The sequence below is a fragment of the Rana temporaria genome, chromosome 3 (genome assembly GCF_905171775.1).
Source record: "Rana temporaria chromosome 3, aRanTem1.1, whole genome shotgun sequence".
Lineage (NCBI taxonomy): Eukaryota > Metazoa > Chordata > Amphibia > Anura > Ranidae > Rana > Rana temporaria.
Window position 1 is genome coordinate 451,279,885 of NC_053491.1, and position 21,394 is coordinate 451,301,278.

The 21,394-nt window shown below is 42.8% G+C and overlaps 1 protein-coding gene across 2 annotated transcripts in view; it reads right to left on the reverse strand.

Annotated features, from left to right (window-relative positions):
* DENND1C (DENN domain containing 1C) overlaps nt 1-21,394 on the reverse strand; it is a 110,963-nt gene that overhangs the window by 26,701 nt on the left and 62,868 nt on the right. For both annotated transcript variants that reach the window (XM_040346650.1, XM_040346649.1), the window contains exons 11-17: nt 14,903-14,948; nt 13,443-13,544; nt 9,602-9,727; nt 6,087-6,188; nt 3,494-3,581; nt 1,752-1,792; nt 283-354 (exon numbers count right to left, since the gene is read on the reverse strand). In XM_040346650.1, coding sequence (XP_040202584.1) covers nt 283-354; nt 1,752-1,792; nt 3,494-3,581; nt 6,087-6,188; nt 9,602-9,727; nt 13,443-13,544; nt 14,903-14,948 — 577 coding nt within the window. The remainder of the gene's footprint in view (nt 1-282; nt 355-1,751; nt 1,793-3,493; nt 3,582-6,086; nt 6,189-9,601; nt 9,728-13,442; nt 13,545-14,902; nt 14,949-21,394) is intronic.

Consider the following 21,394-nt stretch of genomic DNA (forward strand, 5'->3'; position numbering starts at 1 on the left):
TTTAATTCTAACAACTATTTATACTTTATATCTTGAAAGTAGGTGTGTAAATTGGGACAGGCTGGTAGGGGGCCCCAGAGCATTACTTTGCCCAGGGGCCCATGATGCTATTAAAATAGCCCTGATTTATTGGTCTGGTCAAAATTCACTAAAGGGTGCATGCATGAAGTATTTAAAGAACATGGCTTGACAGATTATTGTTCTACATGCAGAAAAGGCTAAATGATCCTATACTAAGCCCAGGATTGAAATGAACACCAAATAAATCAGGAAGTTTCTTACATATTTTAGCATGTTCCTGACAGTAGGATGTGTTCTGTTCTTCATATTATTGATCAACGTGCCTCCTCCTTTCTGGGTGACAGAATCAAAGATTTGAGACAGATACATTCATGCATACAGTATATACGTTAGACTATTATTTAGAGCAGGGGTGCCCAAACTTTTGAAGAGCGAGGGCCACTTAAGCAACTTGGTAACCAGTCGCGGGCCACATTGAGTGGAGCGGACGGATGACAGGTCACGGCTACTCTATAGGTCCTCCGATCCGCCCAGATGGAATGGGACGAATTCCCTTTTGTTATTTTGGATTGGAGGTAGGCGAGCGTAAACGTCAATCTGTCGCTATGTAGAGGTTAATTGAGGGTCCTATTTGGTTGGGCTGATCGTGTGAAAAGGGCCTAAGACTGCTTTCACCCTGATGTGCTGCGGTTTACCCACAACGTGGGTGCAGCATAATGCACCTGTGTCTATCCTGCGGGTTAGCTTAACTTTGCCATAGACTAGCTGTAGAGAAAGCATCGGCCTATGGGGCTCTGCTCCGCAGCCGCTTTCTTCCTCTATCACCACCATTCACAACACTGATGCTGCAGTATGGCGGGTTGGCAACCTGCGATTTGGGCTTGTCAACCCACCATTCCAGAGCAGGAGGTCACGGGCCACATCAGAGGGCTCCGCGGGCCACATGTGGCCCCCGGGCCACTGGTTGGCCACCCCTGATTTAGAGCATAACAAAGAGCTGTATAATGTCAGATAACTGCATTCTCAATATATATATATATATATATATATATATATATATATATATATATATATATATTGGCTATTGTTATAGTGCATAGTATGTCATGAGTGATGAGTCAGTCTTTAAATCAATTATGATTGGATAGGCTGTGTTCTCATGAATATGAAGAGTCTCAGTGATGTCACTGGTCTCTAGTGAATGGATAGGGTGTGTTTTCATGAATATGAAGAGTTGGTGATGCCACCGGTCTCTAGTGAATGGATAGGCTGTCATCTCATGAATATAAAGGGTTTCAGTGATATCACTGGTTTCTAGTGAATGGATAGGCTGTGTTCTCATGGATATGAAGGGTTTCAGTGATGTCTCTGGTCTCTAGTGAATGGGTAGGCTGTGTTCTCATGGATATGAAGGGTCTCAGTGATGTCTCTGGTCTCTAGTGAATGGGTAGGCTGTGTTCTCATGGATATGAAGGGTTTCAGTGATGTCACTGGTCTCTAGTGAATGGGTAGGCTGTGTTCTCATGGATATGAAGGGTCTCAGTGGTGTCACTGGTGACTATGAAGGGTTTGTGATGTCACTGGTCTCTAGTGACTGGATAGGCTGTGTTCTCACTGATGGATATTTTATTTTTGGTGAGTTTATTAATAATGCATAAGGACAAAGCTCTTCTGGCATGGCACTAGACCGCAAATACACCATTATTATGTGCTCATATGTCTTATTTTACCTTGAGGTTTTCTAGCCACAGCTGGTAAGACCGGGAGGCCCCTGTGGAGAATTAAAAGATATTTCTCATAATATAATATTCTGCAGACTGGTTAGGAGGGAACTTTATCATATACTAAACACAAGCAGCATTGAAAGCACAAGTCTTACTAAACAGCTAAATGCACAGCTAAAATGTAAGGAGGAAATGTTCTAGTTACATATTTTATTCATTTGGTGTCAGACACATGGGAAATACAGGGTTCCAACTCTTTGGGCTACAAGATGCATCCTAGATTATCCAGGTTGTAATGTCACAGAGGCCTTTACACTCAGATCCTCTTCCACAAAGCACTGCCACTGCTTCTTACAATTCCTAAAACAAATGGCTTTGAAATTCATTGGGAAAGACCTTCGGACATTACTCATGGAAAGTACCAACTATGTGACACCCTACAAATGAAGCATCTTGTAACCAAGTTGTCCATGGCTATAAATAAATAAATGTTTGCGATAAAGACATGGATAAGCGAGTTCGGGGTGTAGGAGCTTGACTGGCCTGCACAGAGTCCTGACCTCAACCTGATAGAAAACTTTGGGATGAATTATAGCGGAGACTGTGAGCCAGGCCTCATCGTCCAACATCAGTGCCTGACCACAAAATGCGATTCTAGAAGAATGGTCAAACATTCCCATAGACACACTGCTAAACCTTGTCAACAGCCTTCCCAGAAGAGTTTAGCTGCAAAGAGTAGGCCAACTGAACATTGAACCCTATAGACTAAGACTGGGATGCCATTGAAGTTCATGTGTGTGTAAAGGCAGGCGTCCCAATACGCGTCTGCAGCGCTGCACCGATTTCAAAAAGTAGTTTCTGTACTACTTTTTTCAATTTCGGGCCGCAATTTACATTGACATCTGTGCAGAAACCGGCACAGATTTACCTGTAATCGCGGCCGAAATCGGGACTGCCAGCGGGAGTGAAATCGTGCCAGTTCAGCTGAACTCGCATGGCTTCACTCCCGTAGCCCAGTGTGAACCTGGGCTAAAAGATAGACAAAAAGTTATACATTATGCGGTAGTTATGACATTTTCAATATTTACTGTACCAGAGACTATCAATTCTATATTATAGTTTCAGTTAAAGGACAAATCTCTAATTGGAAAAAGTGGTTTGTGTTTTCTGAATGCTCTTTCAAGCTTGAGTGTAGTCCCATAGAAAAGTGGGATTCAGTGTAGCTCGTACAGGAAATATATAGCGGCTTTCAGCATATTTTCCTTATTTATTACAGTCAGGCCTAGACATTTTATATTTCTTTTTTTTTTGTCAGGTAAAGGCAAAAAAAATTAAAATTACATTAAATACTTTTTATTTTCAGCTATGCCAGCAGGTGGAGCACTAGGGCCATTTTTCATGTTTACCTGTCTTTTCTTAGCTGTTCTGTTGAAAAAATCCCCTGTTTTCAAACCTCGGTAGTGCAGGTTAACAATTTGTACACACAGGTAAATTTCTCACCCTACCTATTACTCCTTATATAAGCCGCTTCAGTCCAAACTCAGCATGTAACAGTGAAGTAACCATGCTATAATGAGCCTTTTAGCTCAATGTACTCTTTTACACCTGTTGGGGACCAGAAACACCTGCCAACTATCCCCTTTTAGCCATAAAGGCAACAGGATTTTGATTGATTACAACTATTCTTCTGTAAGACACTTTAATTAACGTAGACCTCAAACCCGAGGGCATACCGATGGGCTCAGTACCTGATAGTCCACATTTGGTGACTTCTTGCTCAAATACATCTGTGAATTCATCTCCGGAATTCAGCTTCTCCAACCGACTGTCAATGAACTGGAAGGCAAAATGTACGTTAACTGATGTCTTTATAAATAATCCAGTCCGTTCTCCCGCAGCCAATCATTAATAGATTAAACTATAATAACACATTCTGCTCTGCCCCTGGCGGTTGTCTCTAATGAGCTCTCTGAAACGAGATAACGGCAAATTAGGCTGAATGTCTGGCAACGCTCGGTGGCCTGGGAGCTGTGTCTACTGTCAATATCTGTTAAGGGTTTCCATAGATCTCAGCCAAGCTTACAGCTAGGGAACTTTATTAGGTGATCACTGTATCTTTGTAAGAAGTTACTGTATACTGTAAATCACAGACTCGTAAAACTGATATATTTCATCTTCCATTAAAGGCAATTAATGTATTTCCATTGTAAATGCCAAATACAGTAAGTCGGTACTTCTGCCAGAACTGATTTTCTAGTAGGGATTGAATTTGCTGAAATAGATTTTGCCATAAAACTGACAATTTTGCCCAAATTTTGTTGAAAATTTGTTTCAGATTTTGCCATATGGAGTGCCAAGATAAAATGTGCTTACTTAAAAAAGCTATGTGGTCACTATATCAGCATTGACATGATGATTAGATGGCTTTGATGACCAAGGCTAGGGTTAGTATTAGGGCTAGTGTTAACAACTAGGTTAGCATTAGTCTGGCCATACATTGGTGGCCAACTAACAGATTCTGCCAACCACACAAACAAAATTGATGGAGGAATCCCTCCCACCAGGACATTGTATTCTGACAGTGGGACCCAATGCTGTCAGAATACAGTGATCAGCAGCTGCAGCTGATTGCCTGCAGCCATTGATCAACAAAAGTTTTTCAATTTATCAGTCAGTTTTCAGTCACTCTAGCGATCAACTTTTGTCCCTGGTTTAGGCATTATCTATGCCTCGGTATCTAATGTGTTGTCCTCAGTCAATAAGGTCCATTGTTTGGCACAGAACAGGTCTAATGCCGCGTACACACGGTCGTTTTATGTGATGAAAAAAAATGACGTTTTTAAAAACGTCACTTTAATTGACCGTGTGTGGGGGAAAACGTAGTTTTATGTCTTCTAAAAAACGACCAAAAAAAATTGAAGCATGCTTCAATTTTATGTGTCGTTTTTCAAAACGTCAACTTTTACTTCACAGAAATTGACCGTGTGTAGCAAAAACGTCGTTTAAAACGACGTTTTTTCATCCGCGCATGCCCAGAAGCTACTTATGAAGGAAAAACGTGGTGAACGTAACCTCGCTTTGCTAGAACATTGTGAGAAAACGATGGTGTGTATGCAACTTCGTCTTTGAAAATTGAAGTTTCAAAAACATCGTTTTTTACTTCACAGAAAATGTCGTTTTTTTACATCACATAAAGTGATGGTGTGTATGCGGCATAAGATAGCTGAAAGGAGCCTCCCTATTCTTCAGATGGCATTTTAAGTCAATTATATTGTTAAAAACTACCAAAAAGCACTTTATTTTGCTGTCTGTGATGGCTCCAAAGAATCTTGAACATGGAGTGAAGTTTTCCAAAATGTCTGGATTTTTCACCAAAATTCACAAAAGCAAAAACTCTCAATTTAGCTTATCCCAATTGCTTATTTACCATTTGTTGTTCACACCAATAGCAAATGTATACTTTTCTAAAGCCACAAAAACTTCTTCAATTGCCCCAAACCCTGCAACCAGTGCCTGAACTCTAATGCCGTGTACACACGTCCATTTTTAATGGTCTAGAAAAAAAACGACGTTTTTTTCAACCCGAGTATTGTTAAACCGGCCTTGCCTACACACAATCGGGAAAAAAAAATGCTCTAGCAAAGCGTGGTGACGTACAACAGGTACTTCGGCACTATAAAGGGGAAGTTCCATTCGGATGGCGCCACCCTTGGGGCTGCTTTTGCTGATTTCGTGTTAGTAAAAGACGATTCGTGCTTTTCAGTCTGTTACAGCGTGATGAATGTGCTATCTCCAGTACGAACGCTAGTTTTACCAGAACGAGCGCTTCCATCTCAAAACTTGCTTCTCAGCATGCGCATTTTTTCACGTCGTTAAAGCCCACACACGACCATTTTTTACTACATTAAAAACGACGTGAAAATTTAGAGCATGTTCTAAATTTTTAATAGCCATTTTTTGCGTCGTGAAAAATGCTCTGGAGCCCACAGACGATCGTTTTTAATGACATAAAAAAAAAAAAAATTTTTTACATCCCGAAAAACGGTCATTTGTACTCATCAGACTCATGAGACATGTAGGTCATGAGACTGCTTAAACACCTCCCAATCACTCCCAGTACATGAAATATTGGGCTGATTCACGAAAGAGCCCAGACTCCAGAATTACAAATATTTTGTCAGGAAAGCAGTTTCATGTGGATGTACATTGGTTTTATATGCACAGGCAGGTACACAGTGGCATTGGGAAATATACTAACAGTATATAATAAATTTAATTTGTGTATTTCTCAGCAAGATATGGAAAAACTGACCCTCCCTCTACCAAAGCCCCTGCTCAGACCTGTGAGAAGAGCTGGAGGTGGACGGCGTTCTGCAGGAAGGATCTCATTGAGCTGCACTTGTGGTTGAGGAAGGTCTCCTGGCAGAAAGAGATTGGTTCCCCCTGTGCAAACACAATAAGCATAAGTCTTTGATGAGTCCTTGATTGCTGAATTAGGAAGTGAGAAATTCAGACAAAGAAAACAAAGAAAAAAAACATTTAGAAGGGAAATCGAAGAAAAAGGTTAGTGAACCAACAATGCACTAGCTTAAAGGAACCTAATTAGAAAATAAAAAAGAAACCTTTACAACCCCTTTAACTTCTGGTTGTGTGTCCTGTTCTTAAGACACTTCCAGCAACATCTCTGGGGACAGGGATTTTTGATAAAGGAGTGGGTTTTGGTGGTGCCAAATCATGGCATGGAGTTCACATGGAAATGAGGATTCTCTCTTTCCCCCATGTGACGATGTTGGATGCCTAATATACCAGTATTATCATGTGAGGAAGTACAACAAAGCTGGCCACACATGGTTATATTTTTGTTTTAATGTTCGTAGAAAAATCATTATTCAGAACACTCTTAAGCCTCGTACACACGACCGAGGAACTTGACGGGCGAAACGCATCGTTTTCCTCGTCGAGTTCCTTGTCAGGCTGTCGGGGAACTCGACAAGGCAAGTTTCTCCATTCCCGTCGATGAAATAGAGAACTTGCTCTCTTTTTGGCTCGTCGAGTTTCTCGGCAGTTTCCTCTACGAAAATGTACACACGACCGGTTTCCTCGGCAATGTTTCTTGCTGGTTTTTGCCGAGAAACTCGGTCTTGTGTACGAGGCTTTACTTGCTATTGTCCAGACCTTGAATGGAATCCAACACATACTGTGTTAAACAGGTTTCATTACAATATGTATGATTTTCCAGAAGAAAAACTACATTCACTGTTTGAAATTCTTCCAGTCGAGAAACACATTCCAACCTGCACCTTCGAATTTTCTCTTCACTAAGGTTGACAACAAACGTCAATTTAAACCCACTAACCATTAGTAAATCCAAAGGATGTTCAAAAAATATTTTTTTTTCTACATAATTTTACTGGCGTATGGTCATATGGCCAACTTAAAACCCAACTCCAGGAGGGGTTCTCTCGGGATTTAGAAGAAGATCAATGTCAGACCGAGGTGAGTGAAAGGGACCAGCCTGGGAGAGTTAATATGTGCCATTTTACTAGCCTTCCCCAGGAAAAAAAAAAGTCAGCAAGGGATGTCAAATATAACTGACTTCACCAGATAAGGAAAAATAGACACCTGGATGGATGGGGAAAAAAAGTATTTTGCTTGAAGTTAGGCTATGATCCTCATATCTGAAAATATGGAGAAAAGTAAATACTTGAGAAGTAAAGAACAGATTTGTATAGGCGTGTTGTGCCACTACGGGCAGTCCCTGAGTTACAAACACAATAAGGACTGTAGGTTTGTTCGTAAGTGGAATTTGTTCGTAAGTCGGAACACTGCTTGTAAGTGTCCCTTCACCTGTGCAGGAATGTGGGATGTTATGGCGTCCGCCTGTGCAGGGATTTGTGATGTTCCGGCGTACGCCTGTGCAGGGATGTAGGATGTTCCGACTTCCGCCTGTGCAGGGATGTGTGATGTTCCGGCGTACGCCTGTGCAGGGATGTAGGATGTTCCGGCGTACGCCTGTGCAGGGATGTAGGATGTTCCGGCTTCCGCCTGTGCAGGGATGTGTGATGTTCCGGCGTCCGCCTGTGCAGGGATGCGGGATGATCTGGGCGCTTCTGGGGCTCTTCTGGCCATGCAGTACATGCAGTACTGCAGTGTGGAATGTGCCAAGATAGCTGTTCGGAGGTATCCAGGACCAGCGTGGAGCACAAGCAGCCGGCATTGAGGCCGTTCGTAAGTAGAAGTCGTTCGTAAGTCGGGTGTTCGTAAGTCGGGGACTGCCTGTACTGTCAAAGTGAACCTGTTGCTTTTCCTTGTCTTTGCAAGGTTAGGATTCACTTTAAAATTACCGAACAACCTATTTTCACATATTTTAAGAGCCTTGAATACCACCTCCCTCCTGAGACAGAAGAAACCTGACCGTTTCCATTAAAATTACATGGTGCATGGTCTTCTCGCAGATAGATCCCTCACTGTTGAGCTTAGTTCCAATTAATTTCAAGAGGCTCCATCACTTAACAAATGTAAATGGTAAAATTGGATGCTGAAGCTCACTTTGTCTGAAGCAATCTGCAGTGATACTTCTGAATATCTTTACTTTTTCACATCAAATATCCTCCATACCAATGGCTTACGGTACACAGAGCCCCGATTAAGGGTGTCAGGAAACCCCCAAAATATGTAGGCTTGCTTATGCTGAATATACTGTATTTTTTTATTTTAATATACTGTATTGAAAAAAACAATACATCACTCATACCTTTCATGATTGGTGTGGGACTCCTTTCTTTGCAATCACTTGTATTCCATCTGAAGCATCTCTAGAGACTTTTAGGTAGATTCAGAAAGAGTTAGGCCGGCTTATCAGTAGATAAGCCGACCTAACTCCGAATCTACGCCGTCGTATGTTTAAGCGTATGCTCAAACAGAGATACTCTTAAACATATCTAAGATAGGCCGGCTTGCGCCGTCCTATCTTAGATTGCAATTTTTCGGATGGCCGCTAGGTGGCGCTTCCATTGGGGCCGGCGTAGATTATGTAAATGAGCTTGTACGCCGATTCACAAACGTACGCCCGGCCGCCGCAGTCGAATTACGTTGTTTCCGTAAGGCCTTAGGTGGCCTAAAGTTATTCCACCTATGAGGTGGAATAACAATGTTAAAGTATGGCCGCCGTTCCCGCCGCGAGGTTCTAATTTTTTGCGTTGTTTGCGTAAGTCGTCTGCGAATCGGGAGTTTCGTAGTTTACATCCACGTCTAAATCAATAGGCCCGTACGGCGTACTTAGCCGCAATGCGCACTGGGAAATGTATGCGCCCGGCGCATGCGCAGTAGCAAGAAACGTCAACAAACGTGAGGTCAAGCCTCATTACCATACAACACGCCCCCCTCCAACCAATTTGAATTAGGCGCCCTTACGCCCGCCGCGATTACACTACGCCGCCCTAAGTAAGGAGGTAAGTGCTTTGAGAATCATGTACTTGCCTCTCTTACTTAAGGCGGCGTATTGTAAACACGCTAGGCTACGCCGTCTTAACATTGCACGGCCGTACCTGAATCTACCTATTTCTTTGTGTATGTAAGCTGCCTATCTAGAGTCATTGCACTCCTCTAGTATATAAGAAGAATCAAACCTACACTGAATCCGGGGAATAAACTCTATATATTTTTGTTCTAATTCAAACAGACTAAAGGGTCATTTGTTTTTCAAACAGACTAAAGGGTCATTTGTTTATTCAATATTGGGGAGCACTGGATTTTACTATGCTGTTATTACTTTTACCATGTTTTGCGCTATACTTTGACAACCGATGAAGATAAAAACTCTAGAGATCATTGAAGGAACCCTACGTCAAACATACCAGGTTGTAGATGAGAGCTTCTCTATAGCTGCCAAACAGCAGAGCTTGGGCTTGGAGGAAGGCCCGTGACACCCCATCACCCATAAAGGCCGATTGTTTAGTCAGTTGCAGCTTCAGCAGAGAGACCTGAGGAGGAAAATAAAGATTCCTGGGGGTTAGTGTTAAAATGTAGGAAGTCCCCTTTATAAAAACTAAAGGTGCACAGGAAGTTTTATAGTAAACAATATACAGTACAGTGCAGCAGAGAAGAATGTGGATCTATTAAAAGTGTGGCAAAAGCCCAGTTTTCTCAGTCAATTAATATTTTAGGGTGTTTTCAATTTTAATGTAAAAATAAATTCCATTTCTGTTTTTGCATATAACATCAAGCTATGTAGTAGAATGAAGTCCTTACATTATGTCTCTTGCTTATCATCAGAACTGAATGCATGTGATTGGGCAACTACGAGTCAAATGAGATTTAATGTTGACAAATGTAAGTTATGTACTTGATGGCTATAAACATACACAATTTTGGGGTGTCAATGCTGGTGAAGTATTTGAGTGCCCTGTTTTTTTTTAATAGAATAGGGAATGGTAAACCACTTAAATTTTTTTTTCTCATCTGTGCCCTATTCGAGAAATTGTCCTGTAAACAGAGCAAAAAGAAGAAATCTCCCCAAAGAGATGCGATTCCTCTGTTAGACAGTTGTTACAGGAAGATTTCTACTCTACTCCAGTTCTGGTGGTAATACAAACAAATTTGATTTTCCCAAACCCATAGTCCCGTTGAGAGCAGACACAAACATCTGTAGTAAAACACCTGGAGATGCGCTGTATCTATAGTATATTTTGGCCTAGTCTCGCTCAATAGAACTGTGCTGTTGCTGTCCAGTTTTACGTTGCTGTATCATCTGGGTTCCCCTAATCCTTAACAAGAACTTGATTGAAATTGGCCAGCAGAGGTTTTGCATCAGCAAGAACAGGGACAGCCTTAGCAAATCACCAGCCAAATCAAACCAGACTTATTGCTGCTTGACGAAAAAGCTGTTACCTGAAAAACTGAAATCTGATATACCTAACTGGCATGAATTAGACTGGGGGGCTGTTGTATGTAAGCCAAGCTAATTCTTTGCTAACACAATTTGCTCCCCCTACAGGCTGAATAGAATTTGCTGCTAAATTTGGGTTTGCTGAGTACAAAGACCACTAGGTGAATCGAACACAGTCAGATTTTCTCATCCCTACACAGGATTATCCTACCGCCTTTTGGTATTAGGAAAGATTTTTTTAATGGAGCATATTGGACCATGCTTTGTAGGAGTTGTTTGCCCTCATCTATATCAAATTCAGGTTTAGGGTTCTGTGGATGCCAATTTTTATTTATTTATTTTGCCTTTTGGTAAAACTTGATAGTTATGTGTCTTTTTTCAATCTGACCTAACTATATAACCAGGGCTCAAAATTTCAAGTCCTGAGCTACTAGCCAGGCCTCAAGAGTTACTCGCCACCAGTAGCCCCACCTAATTCATACACTGCCCTGTGCCTAATTGCACTCGTAAACACGCCCTCGTAGATTATCTCATGGAATGACAATGTTTTATGCAGAATCAAGTTACAAAATTAAATATTACCAACAACAACAACTTTAACAAAATGGGACAGGGCACTGGGTGCAGACCAGAGGGACAGGGCACTGGGGGCAGACCAGAGGGACAGGGCACTAGAACTGGGCCTCTTCCCCATTCTCTTGCTGTCTCCTCTGCAACTCACATCCATCCTCTCTCTCTCTCTCTCTCTCTCTCTCCCATTCATCTCATCATCAGGAGCCTGTGTGTGCGGCTCCACGATTGCATGTCCCCACTTCCCCCTTTTATTCAGGCTGGCAGAGAGGAGAGGAGCTGCAGCACAGCGGGAGGGAGTACAATCCAGCGCTGAGATCCACACAACTGCACAGCCATTGACACCATAGCACAGCGCACACTGACAGCGCACAGCACACATTGAGACCAGTCTGCTCACAGTGCTCAGGCTAAACTGTTGGACACTTACATAGAGCACAAGGAGAAGAAAACTGCACAAACTAGAAGGCTGCCACTCTCATGTCAGGGCAACTTTCAGTGAGCGCTGCACCGGAGTGGTAATTTTTGCAATCCTCCACCTCACTCATTACTTTCTGCTCTCCAGCTACATTGCTCGGGGCCCGGGGGAGGGGGGCAGGCTCAGAGAGGTCCCATGGCTTAATGAGAATTGTAAGTAGAGCACCTGTGTACTACTCTGCCTGTGCGCGGCTCACCAGACTATTTTTCCTGAGCATGCACCTTTCCTCTTCGGCCGCCAATCTCATCGGGACTCCAAGTGTAGGCACAGATTGGAGGGAGATTGGTCATGCAGCCCTGTCATCACTCGCCCCCAGCTTAAATCCACTCGCCAAATGCTAGTAGGCGAGTGGAAATTTTGAGGGCTGTATATAACTATATAAGCACAGATTCACCTCTTCCAACCTAACTATTGGTCTTCAGAAATGATAGGCAGGCTAAACAACCAACAGGAGCAGGAGGCAGTTCTGTGTGGGCCAGTTCTTGACTCTGTTTCCCAGTTACGCTTTGCATATTAAACTGCCATAGGTTTCTGCCCCAGGGTCCTGAAAAGGACATTAGAAACTACATCTGTGCACCTGGCACATGGTAATGCCTATTTTTTCCATCACTAGTGTCCTAAATAATATTTTTAATAGAATGTTTCTCTTTAAAAAATCACTCAAACAAATACATTTTACTTTGTATAGATGATAAAATATTGATTTGCCAACTTAACTGCACCTGTTTAGTTCTAAGCACCGGCTTTTGCAATGGTGGCCTAATTATCATGAGTAACTATTTCATAAATGTTGTATTATAGAAACAATTCTGCAACCGGAAAGATTTTGTGGGCCTGGAGTTGGCCAGAGATGAGATCTTGAGATGCAGAAGGAGTTTGTGTAAGCTTCTTTGAGGGTCAGGTCTCTGTTAAGGTCATAGTTGTGGCAGGTTCAACCTTTAGCAGCCAATGTTCAAGAATGTTTTAAATGCAATGCTGGTACTTGGGTGATAGATAATCAGACCCTCATAGGAGGACATTCCCTAGCAAATGTGAGCTCAGGACTGTGGAGTTGTCAAAGTGAGTAGCTAAGTTCGTTGTCGGGGGCCAAATCTCAAGGGTTGACCAAGGTCAAAAACAATACAAAGGTCAGGGCAGGGAGTGTTCTAGCAAAGTCAGGTGAAGCAAGAGGTCAAATCCAAGAATCCAACAGGTCAGAAGTCTGAATAGCAAGATCAGTTATATGACAGTCAAAGGCAGGTAACAGGATCAAGACAAAATGAGAACAGACCAGGAGCGAAACAGAATATGGATCAGAATGAAAAATATGTGAAAAAGAACTAGACTATAACTAGGAAACTAGGAAGTCGAGGAACAAGATAGCAAGTGAAAACAAGATACAAGAAATCAGGATTAAGACTAGCTAACTAAATGTTTAAATGGGCAACTTGACTAGGAATAACAGACAGAGAGGACAAAGGAAAGGGTACAAACGCAGAAACAGGTGGAAATCAGGACCTGGGAAGACAGAAGGAACAGCAAGTGCACAAGGTGGACATGGCAATCATACAGTAGCCCTGGTAGGTTTCTGACAGCTTTGTTGTTCAACACAAAAGAGTTTGGTGGTGGGACCATTGGAATAAGTGAGTCTTAACCACTTTCTTTTTGAGGAGGACAGCGTTTTAACTTTTGAATATAGCTAAAGAATTTCTTTTTTTTTTTCATTCAAATTTAAGTTTATTTTCAAGCTAAAGAATTTCTTTTGATTAATTTCTGTTCCTACCACGTGTGACGGCAGAATGTCCAGGTCTTGGAATGGAGTCTCTAGGCAGTTTGTGTCCATATTAAATATGACTACATCTTCCAAAGCTCCGACATTGACTTGCTGTAGAGCAAAGACAGGTTAGGAAATATACAAATTTGATGGCTAGTCCACCAAATAAAACAAATACCTGCTTATTATATTACCCACTCACTGGGGGAGATTTACTAAAACAGAAGCACTCAGAATCTGGTGGAGCTGTGCATGGTAGCCAATCAGCTTCTAACTTCAGCTTGTTCAATTATGATTAGACAATAAAAACTGGAAGCTGATTGGTTTCTATGCAGAGCTGCACCAGTTTTATTAAATCTCCCCCACTGCCTCCCAATAGCTTTTGAACTTCCCAACTGCCACAAACAATAGGAACAACTCTGTCTCTACCTAATCCAGGGACATTTTCTTGGTGAAGTATGGCAAATATATTTTCAATTATACAACTACCAAGTGTGATGGGTGGAAGATCTCATTTTTTTTGAGTCCATCACAGGTGTAAGATGGCCTTACATGATGTAACCCACCAGATTCCACCTCTACCTGAATTACCAGTCTGACATGGTTCTTTAATCTAGGCCAGTAATGGCGAACCTTGGCACCCCAGATGTTTTGGAACTACATTTCCCATGAGACTCAACTACACCGCAGAGTGTATGAGCATCATGGGAAATGTAGTTCCAAAACATCTGAGGTGCTAAGGTTCGCCATCACTGATCAAGGCTTTCATATTACATACCTCAAGAGTGTCACACAGAAGAGCAGTTCTGACAAATCTGTTATTTCAGAGTTTGCTAGATAACGGAGAGTTAGCCCACTTGACACTTTCTTCTATTTAGCAATGTATCAAACCATACAGCCCAGACTTCCTAAATGGTGTTGCAATAAAAGTCTATAGAAGCGAAAAGCCAGCTTGCCAGTAGTAAATCCAGATGATAACCCGTGTATATGTTCTGCTGATATAGGACTTAGTAAATTCTATTATCTGGTTTTACTATTGTCGTATTGACTATTATCTTCTATTTACTTTCTTCCATCTTTCAGCGAACGTCGGTGCGCAGGCGTCGTATATCGCCGACTCGACGTTCGGCTTCTTTCGGCAACTCGTGGCGCTCCTTATGCGACGGGGTGGGTAGTTTTTGAATGTAATGTTAGAATTTTTTTTTAGGGTGAACCCCCGCTTTAAGAATAATGTAACAGGAGGAGCTCAGACACAAAAAACGCCCAGGTAGACAAGAAGAGACTTGAGAATTATGGATGGGAGAGCACACTGTTGGAAAATACAGCAAGTCAGATGCTGATTTACTCAAACAGGCTCCACCTATGACTAAAATATATTTTTTGGTTAAACTGGCACTTTAAATCTCACTTTTGTTTAACAAATACCACTTCCAAGTTAACAGTTTTTAAGGCAATTTAGATCCACTGACCTCCATCAGACTGCTGTGTACACCGATCAGATAAGGCATTGGTGCCCTAAGATAGAACAAGAGATATATAGCTATTATATTTTGAGACATTTTAAAAGAAACTTGTACTGACAAAGCATGCAAACTGTTATTGTTAAAGAGAAACATCAGAGTCTAATTCTGCTTTCAGTCTGACTTTTGTGTTTTCATGCCAACAGCACCCCTGCATGTGATAAATGGTATTGCAGCTCAACTTAAAGTGGAACTAAACCCTCCTATCGTTTTCAGCTAAGGAAGCGGCCATCTTGGCCTTTGTTTGATCTTCAACTGCCATGATGCTGCACATGTGATCAGTTATGACACATTTGGATGGCTTGACAATTTGGTTGACAGAACAGCCAATGTGACCGTTACATTCCTGGCATGTGCCGGAAATTTAACTGTTTTTTTAAACTGTTAAATCAATGGGTTTACTTCCACTTTAAAGTGAAAAGAAAATTGAATTACATTTATTTCAGACTTTACCCACCATTCTATCATAGTAGAGACATACAGTCAAGTCCATAAATATTGGGACATCAACACAATTCTAATATCTTTGGCTCTATACACCACCACAATTTGAAATTAAACAAACAATATGTGCTTTAACTGCAGACTTTCAGCATTAAATTCAGAGTATTTACATACAAATCAAGTGAACTGTGTAGCAATTACAACAGTTTGTATATGTGCCTCCTACTTTTTAAGGGACCAAAAGTAATGGGACAATTGGCTGCTCAGCTGTTACATGGCTTGGTGTGTGTTATTCCCTAATTATACCATTTACAAGTAGCAGATAAAAGGTCCAGAGTTCATTTCAAGTGTGCTATTTGCATTTGGAATCTGTTGCTGTCAACCCTCAATATGAGATCTGAAGAGCTATCACTATCAGTGAAGCAAGCCATCATTAGGCTGAAAAAAAAAACCCATCAGAGACATGGCAAAAACATTAGGTGTAACCAAATCAACTGTTTGGAACATCCTTAAAAAGAAAGAATGCATCGGTGAGCTCAGCAACGCCAAAAGACCCGGAAGACCACAGAAAACAACTGTGGTGAATGAACGAAGAATTATTTTCCTGGTGAAGAAAAAACCCTTCACAACAGTTGGCCAGATCAAGAACACTCTCCAGGAGGTAGGTGTATGTGTGTCAAAGTCAACAACCAAGAGAAGACTTCACCAGAGTGAATACAGAGGGTTCACCACAAGATGTAAACCATTGGTGAGCCTCAAAAACAGAAAGGCCAGATTAGAGTTTGCCAAACAACATCTAAAAAAGCCTTCATAGTTCTGGAACAACATCCTATGGACAGATGAGACCAAGATCAACTTGCACCAGAGTGATGGGAAGAGAAGAGTATGGAGAAGGAAAGGAACTGCTCATGATCCAAAGCATACCACCTCATCAGTAAAGCATGGTGGTGGTAGTGTCATGGCGTGGGCATGTACGGCTGCCAATGGAACTGGTTCTCTTATATTTATTGATGATGTGACTGCTGACAAAAGCAGCAGGATGAATTCTGAAGTGTTTCGGGCAATATTATTATCTGCTCAGAATCAGCCAAATGCTTCAGAACTCATTGGACGGCACTTCACAGTGCAGATGGACAATGACCCGAAGCATACTGCGAAAGCAACCAAAGAGTTTTTTAAGGGAAAGAAGTGGAATGTTATGCAATGGCCAAGTCAATCACCTGACCTGAATCTGATTGAGCATGCATTTCACTTGCTGAACACAAAACGGAAGGGAAAATGCCCCAAGAACAAGCAGGAATGGAAGACAGTTGCAGTAGAGGCCTGGCAGAGCATCACCAGGGATGAAACCCAGCGTCTGGTGATGTCTATGCATTCCAGACTTCAGGCTGTAAGTAACTGCAAAGGATTTGCAACCAAGTATTAAAAAGTGAAAGTTTGATTTATGATTGTTAATCTGTCCCATTACTTTTGGTCCCTTAAAAAGTGGGAGGCACATATACAAACTGTTGTAATTCCTACACCGTTCACCTGATGTTGATGTAAATACCCTGAAATTAAAGCTGAAAATCTGCAGTTAAATCAAAAACAAGTTTATTATAGAAAAAATAGAGATACAATCACATGGTTGCACACAGGCAGGTAAGTATCATTTGCAGTATACAGGGGAAAAAACAAGGGTCAGGATACAATCTTATATCAGCGTATATCAAGTTTCGGTCTAACACCAATGTACTCTAATGGCATGCCTGCCAACATAAACGTAAACAAGGCAGTTATAAGAAAGTGTTACACTTTACAATACTACATGCAGTATGCATTATTACCCTGGTAAATGTAGTCTGACTGTGCACAGAAGCATCCGACTGCAATCTCAGGAGGTGAGAGAAAGTTTCACAAACTAAGGTTGAGAGAAAAGGGAGGAGGGGAGACAGGTAGTGAAAAAGAGTGAGAAAGAAAGAAAAGGGAAGAAAAAGATAAGAAAGAAGAAGGGAAAAGAAAAAGAAAAAAGAACTGTGGACCACCATTAAGTTCTCAACATCTTTTTGGGTTCACCAATGAGTGGTGTAGCATGCCCCACTCTCTCTCTCATTCACAGCGCAGTCGCATTCCCACACCCTGAAACAAAGGCATTTTATCCCTGCAATAATCTGTCCCTCACCAACTGCAAGGGGCCTAGTCCCGGTACATCTAGCCATGGCTGCCACATTGAATAAAATTTCTTTAATGCACCCCGATGTTGGTATGTTAACTTTTCGCGTATTAAAATACTGTTGACCTGTGTCACCCATTGTGTGCCTGTCGGTACCCTAGGGGTTATCCATAGTTTAGCTATCTCTTTGCGGGCGAGATAAAGCAATCGTAGCACTGCGGTATGGCCATTTGGGGGAAGGTCAGGTAGTTCCAAGGCACCAAGGAGGCAAACCACTGGATCAGTAATAACTGGTATCTGAAACACCTGAGCTATAGTATCCAGAACGAATTTCCAATACCGGAATAACTTGGGGCACTTCCACATCATGTGTAGCAGATCACCAGTTTGTGCAGTGCATTTTGGGCACAAGGGGGTGTCCCTAAAGCCCCATTTGTGTAGCCTGGCTGGGGTCCTGTACACCCTATGTAGTAAATATAAATGTGATAGTCTTTGAGATGCAGAGACTGAGACTAAGGGGGCGGATGTCAGACACAACTCCCAGATTTCCCCATCTATAGGTCCCAAGTCACGCTCCCACCCACGTCTGCAGGGAAGTTTACTGGCATCATGAGTGTGTTGGAGCAGTCTTGCATATACCCGTGAAATCATACCTGCCCTGTCCTCCGTGGAGAGCACATCTCTCATCAGAGGGTGCGCTGCCACAACCAGTGGGGAGAGTCTACCCTCACACTGTACTGCGTGTCTCAACTGTAGGTATTGATAGAATTGGGTGTTATGTAACCCAAAGTCCTCTTTCATGGCCGCAAAAGTTTTAAAGACAGTGCCAGAGAACAACTGGATAACATAATGTATCCCGAGCCTCTCCCATGGGCCGAAGCCCTTCAGTGTAAAGAGCTCCCCTAAATATTTATTTCTCCAAATTGGAGTGAACTGGCAGATCGCTTTAAGTTTAAAAGTGTTTCTCACATATTTCCATAGAGTGTTCAATAGAGATATCGTGGGAAGAGTATCAGGGAACTGGGTAAGACCAGCCTCCAGATACACCAGTGCCGGGAGTGCCGAATCTATTGGGACTATCAATGACCTAATCGGATCCGAGTCATCAACCACAGCCCAATTACCAAGATGCTGGAGCTGTGAGGCTATAAAATAGGACCTCGAGTGTGGGACCGCTAGGCCCCCCTGATCTTTTGTAAGCTGCAGTGAGTGTAGACTAATACGAGCCACTTTTCCCCCCCAGATTAGTTCCCTAAACTGAGAGTCTATCCGAGTAAACCATCTATGGGCAATCCAAATTGGAGAGTTGTGAAAGATGTACAGGAGTTGAGGCGCCCAAACCATCTTAATTAGATTGACTCTACCAGTCACGGACAGTGGCAATTTCCTCCAGGCTGAGCATTTTAGGCGGAGTTTTTGTAGCAATGGAGATAGATTCCTGTCTAGGTATTGAAGCGGGAGTGGTGTGACCTGTATGCCCAAATAACGAAATTCATCCACCACAGCAATGTCCCTTGCGCAGTCAGGCAATGGACCCGGCAGGGGATCTAAGGGCATAAGAACCGATTTATTCCAATTAATAGAGAAACCCGAGAGCCGACCGAAGCCAGCAATTAGGTTCATAACATTTTTTAAAGAGCTGTCTGTATCTCCCAAGTATATTAGAGTGTCATCCGCATAAAGGGAAACCACATCTTTCCTAGGTCCTCTCTGAAACCCCACTATTTCCTGCATATGCCTGATATGTATGGCCAGTGGTTCGAGAGCCAGGGCGAACAACAGGGGCGACAGAGGGCACCCCTGCCGGGTGCCCCTAGCAAGATGGAAGGGTTCCGATACTTCCCCGTTGACGCGCATTCTCGCCGACGGGGAACTATACAACAGCTGAACCCACTTCAAAAACGTGGAGCCCACCCCAAATCGACTCAGGACTTCCCAGAGATAGGGCCATTCTACACTGTCGAACGCCTTGGCGGCGTCCAACGATAGGACCGCCCTATTTCCTACATTGTCCGGGGGGATTTGCAAGTTTAAGAAGAGTCTGCGCAAGTTCTGCGAAGTTGACCTCGTCGGGATAAACCCCGACTGATCTCTGTGAATCACTTTTTGTATGCATTTAGCCAACCTGCTAGCCAGAGCCCTGGCCAACAGCTTGACATCACATGTCAGAAGTGAGATCGGCCTATAGGAATCCGGTGACAAGGGTTCCTTACCGGGTTTCAACAGGACCACCACAAGGGCCTCATTCATAGATGGGGGGAGGAAACCCGTTTCAAGTGCATGGTTATAGACTTTAAGAAGAGTAGGGAGGAGTTGGGTAGCATATCTTTTGTACACTTCAGATGGTAACCCGTCAGCCCCCGGGGCTCGACCATTTTTCGAGTGTGCCAGTGCTTCTAGCAATTCCTCCTCAGTTAAAGGAGCATTGAGCAGGGCAACATCCGAAGCAGACAAAGATGGAATGGGGTATTTGTCCAAAAACGAGTGAATCTCGGCCTGGGTGGGGTTAACTTTGGAAGAATATACTTCCTGAAAAAAAAGTTTGAAGGCCTCTATAACTTCCTTAGTTGAGTGACACGGAGTCCCCGCGTGATTCGTGATCGACGTAATGTGAGAGGAGGATTGTTGTGATCTAGCTAGTAGTGCTAACATGTGACCTGTGTTTTCACCCTCTTCAAAGTGGCTCTGCTGTAGGAAGAAACGTTTATTTTCAGCTAACTGCATGGATAGGTCTTTAAGTAAGGTTTGTGTCGCTAGCCACGAACGTCTATTATCGTCCGTGGGGTCAGCTATGTATCTGGCTTCAGAGGATCCCACCTCCTCCAGCACCGACATCTCCCACTTCTTTGTGGACGTTTTAACCTTGGAAATTTCCCTAATAAATTGGCCTCTGAGGAAGGCTTTAATCGTGTCCCATATCACGTCCAATGTTGCCGTGTTCAAATTTCGTTCAAGGAAATTTGTGAGTAGTTCCGGGATAGGGTCTGGATCTGGAATAAGCGATAGCCAGAAGGGGTTGAGCTTCCAAAGGGTATTACCCCTGCGGGCTCCACACCTGATGTCTATTGACAATGGGGAGTGGTCCGAGACCTGCCTGGGGTGGTACTGGGAGGACTCTAACATTGGTAGGAGCAGATCATTCCCTAAACCAAGGTCAATTCTGGACAGGCATCCAATAGAGGCCGATTGACATGAGTAAACCCTGGCCTCCGGGTTATGAGCCCTCCAGACATCTGTGAGGCCCATTTCCGTTAGTAAGCGGGCAAACGAAGTAGGCCCGCTCCCTCCCCGTACTCCCACTTCTCCTTGTGCAGACATTCTATCCCTAGTATTGTCTAGACAGTTATTAAAATCACCGATCACTAATACAGGTATTCCCGTAAAGCGGGCCATGAAATCTGTCAATACCTTCAATACACTAGATGAAAAAGGAGGAGGAATATATATTCCAGCCAAAATGCATTTAGTACCGTGTATACAGCATAAAATAAAGATATACCTCCCATCGGGGTCAATTTGTGTTTTCAGGACCGTAAATTGCGCGCCCTGCTTGACCAGGATACTCACCCCCCTCGAGTACACTGAGAAGGTAGAATGAAATTGGTGGCTAAATTGCCTTACCGCAAATTGGGGCGTGGAGGTCGGGGGGAGGTGAGTCTCCTGCAGACAAATAATATCAGCAGCTATCCGCTTGACCGTACGGAGCACGGCCAGGCGCTTAACCGGGTTGTTTAAACCCCTCACATTCCAAGACACAAATCTAGTCAGTGCAGCCATTGTAGTTTAGAAACAGGTAAAACATGCATGGTAATAACAATACTATCATATTGAGTATAAGGATGGTA